Genomic DNA, 3429 nt, shown 5'->3' on the forward strand with positions numbered 1-3429 from the left:
ACAAGGGGCTCACCCTATGCGGCAACCCAAGATCCTGAACAGAATTCCCCTACTGTCTCCCCAGACCACTCCCCCAAGTCACCAGCCAGCACACCAAGCCCAGAGGAAAGTTTCTTCTTTTTAATTAAACTAGTTTTAATTAAAAATAATAATAATCTAGTAAGTCTCAAGTTTTTCAGATGATGGGGCAGCCCACTAACTCCTCCTGAAGTCAAGGTGTTACTTGTCTCAGAAATGAAGAGCTGTCCTGGGGTCTGGAGGAGCTCAGCCAGGTTCCAGTCTGTGTCAAAGGGGTGTGCTCTCTCAGTAGGAAATAGAGCGGACAAGTAAGTGGGAGTGGGGGATAAGCTTGTGGGGGGAATGAAGGGACAACAGCCAGGGAGTCACAGACCTAGGAGTCTGGCCTCTAATGTGTTATTAAAACAAAACAAAACAAAACACCCAGGGGAGGTTAAAGACCAGTTGGGAGGTGGTTTGAGATCGAAGGTCTGACTTCCAAAGGCTTGAAATTCACTAGAAATTCGAGGTGGGGCCTCACAGGTGGTTCTCCAGATCCTCAGACATGGGACCCAAAACAGTGCAGAGGTCGGGGGCGTGCCCAGATGAGGGCTCACAGTGGAGGGAGAAGAAATGCGGGCCTTACAATTCTGAATGGGGGATGGGGAGTTAAGTCCAGTGGAGAGATGGTGCGAGGTTCCCCAGGGATGAGGGACAGCGGCGGGTGAAACAGGTGTGCTCAAGTCCACGAGGCAGAGCTGGGGAGCTCCGAGGTGCGCTCTAAGGCACGGGGACAGAGACTGGGGCTCCCAGGCAGCGCCCCTTCCTGGGGAAGAGGGGCCCGGGCCGCCCCCCGCCGATGGGAAGGGGGCTCACAGGTAGCGCTCCAACCCTGGCGCGTAGCCCGGCGGCCGCAGGTAAGCCTCCCCCGGGCCGAGGGGGCCGAGCGCTGTTCCCGGCCCTGCCAAGGCCAGCAGCGGCTCGGCTGGCAGCGGCCCGGGGCCGGGGCGCGTCGCGGGCAGCCCCAGGCGGTCGGGCGGCGGTGAGTAGAGCGGCGGGGAGGCGGTGCAGGGCGAGAAGGCGGCGTCGGGGGCCGCGCAGCAGGGCGGCTCGGGGGTGCCCAGCCCCGTCAGCTCGGGCGGCAGGCTCACCAGGCTGTCGACGCTGAAGAGGCGCGCGGGAGGCGCGGAGCCGGGGCCGGCTGGGGGCGGCGGCGCGAGCAGCGCGGGCCCGGGGCCGGGCGCGTAGGGCGCGTAGGGGAAGGGCGGCGGGCCGGCGGCTGGCGGCGGGGCCGGGAGCACGGGCAGCTCAGCGCGTTTGAAGCGCTTGCGGCGCCGCAGGAAGCTGCCGTTGTCGAACATGTCGGCGGCCGCCGGGTCGAGCGTCCAGTAGTTGCCCTTGCCCGGGTTGCCCGGCTCGCGGGGCACCTTGACGAAGCAGTCGTTGAGCGTGAGGTTGTGGCGGATGCTGTTCTGCCACTTGCGCGGGCTGTCGCGGTAGAAGGCGAAGCGCTCGGTGATGAAGCGGTAGATGGCGGCCAGCGTGAGGCGGCGGCCCGGGGCGTGCGCCAGCGCCATGGCGATGAGCGCGATGTATGAGTAGGGCGGCTTCCCGCGCTGCAGGGGCCGCCGCCGCCGCCGGCCCGGCCCGGGCGCCGGCGCGGGCTCCGGCTCCCCGCGGCCCGCCGCCGCCTCCTCGGGCTCCGGCCCGGGCTCGGCTCCGGGGAGCGGCGACGGCGGCGGCCCCGACGGCGCGACCGAGGGCGGGGCCGGAAAGCCCGAGAAAGCTGCGGGCGGCTCCATGTCGCTGCGCCCAGTCATGGGAATGCGGCGGGCTGCCCGCGTTCTCGGAGATACCCGGGCCGCTGACCTGCCTTATATGGACACGGCCCCCTCCCTCTGTGCCCCCAGCCAGGGGCGAGGGCTCGGATGTTCTCCGCTGGCCAGCGCCTCCCCCTCTAATTTGCCTTCCCAATCCTCTTACAAGGTTGACGGTTCTCTCCCCCATCCCCAACCGTTCACCCATCCCTTGGCTCCGTCCCTTTGGGTCAGTCTTTCCCAGACCCAGCCTCATCCCTCTCCATCTCCATTGGGTCAGTCTTTCCCAGACCCAGCCTCATCCCTCTCCATCTCCCTTGGGTCAGCCCCTGGTCCAGGCCCATCACACCAGACTCAGTCAGCCCCCTTCCCTTTCCACTCTTGCCTCAACCTCCACCGCTTTGGGTCAATGCCAATCACAAATCCATCCATTCAGAGCACTCTCTGGGCCCCCTGCCCATCCTACTTCTCTCAGCTAAGTCCTGTCCCCTCTGTCCGTCTCTCCTGGTACTCCTCCTCGTCCTTCCAATCCCAGCTGGGGCAGAGATGAGAGCCGCCCAGAGCCAACTTGCCAACCCTCAGCATCCTAATGCTGTGCTGGTCAAAGAGGTGTCAGACCCACCCCAGGACATTAGACAATGGAGAAAGGTAGGCTGGGGGGAAGGGAAGAGCAGGAGGCAGGCTTTGTCAGGGGAGGATATTTCCTGGCTCCAGGGTTAGCGTCTCCTCTCTCTGCTCTCTCCCCCACAACCTTGCCCCATCCAGGCCAGTAACCTTTGAAAAAAAAAAATTGTGAAAAGCGATCCAGCCAGCAGATTTGGGAACCGGAGAACTGATTACTTTAAATCAAGAGCCCCCTAGAAAATCTGTAATTTGGAATTGCCTTCTGGCTGCCTCTTCTCCATGCATCTTCTGTTCTAGGAAAAAAGTCTCCCTTTTTCACACCCTCATGTCATGCACCCTGGGAAGATCCACAAAACACAGACGCACAGCCCAAAGTTCCAAGAAGCGGTTACTGGTTCAAAGAGAGACCCCCCAAGTGCTTCCACAGACTGGAAATCTGAGAGAGCTGCTTACTGGCCCAAAAATGCCAGACTCACGTCTCACTGGGGAATGTTCTGGCGGGGTGTGCGCATGCTGTCTCTTCAGTTGTGTCCGACTCTTTGGGACCCTTTGGATTGTAGCCCACCAGGCTCCTCTGTCCATAGGATTCTCCAGGCAAGAATTCTGGAGTTGGTTGCCGTGCCCTTCTCCAGAGGATCTTCCGGACCCAGTGATTGAACCCAGGTCTCTTGTGTGTCCTGCATTGGCAGGTGAGTTCTTTACCACTAGTGCCATCTGGAAAGCTCCAGAAATGCCAGACTCACAGCTCATTGGGGAAGGTGGTGATGAGGAGGTCCCTTATTCTTTATTAAAATCTATTTGTAGGAAATACCACCACCTACCACACTGTTCAAAAGAGATGTAACCCTGAGCCTATTTCAGGAAACTTTTCCAAAGTGACAGGAAAGCCAGACATGGCTTGGAGGGAACTAAGGGATAAAAGAGCCTTGTCTTAAAGAGGCTTGTCTGTCTTAGAGCTAGGCAAGTTCAAGGGATCAGGGCTGAGACTAGG

At 60.5% G+C, this 3429-nt stretch overlaps 1 protein-coding gene across 1 annotated transcript; it reads right to left on the minus strand.

The window, feature by feature from the left end:
- On the minus strand, positions 1-3027 carry FOXE3 (forkhead box E3). The gene has a single exon (XM_027537332.1). The coding sequence runs from the start codon at positions 1815-1817 to the stop codon at positions 870-872; it is 948 nt and encodes a 315-aa protein (XP_027393133.1). The 5' UTR covers positions 1818-3027; the 3' UTR covers positions 1-869.
- Between the last annotated feature and the right edge of the window lie 402 nt (positions 3028-3429).

The sequence above is a fragment of the Bos indicus x Bos taurus genome, chromosome 3, assembly GCF_003369695.1.
Source record: "Bos indicus x Bos taurus breed Angus x Brahman F1 hybrid chromosome 3, Bos_hybrid_MaternalHap_v2.0, whole genome shotgun sequence".
Classification (NCBI taxonomy): domain Eukaryota; kingdom Metazoa; phylum Chordata; class Mammalia; order Artiodactyla; family Bovidae; genus Bos; species Bos indicus x Bos taurus.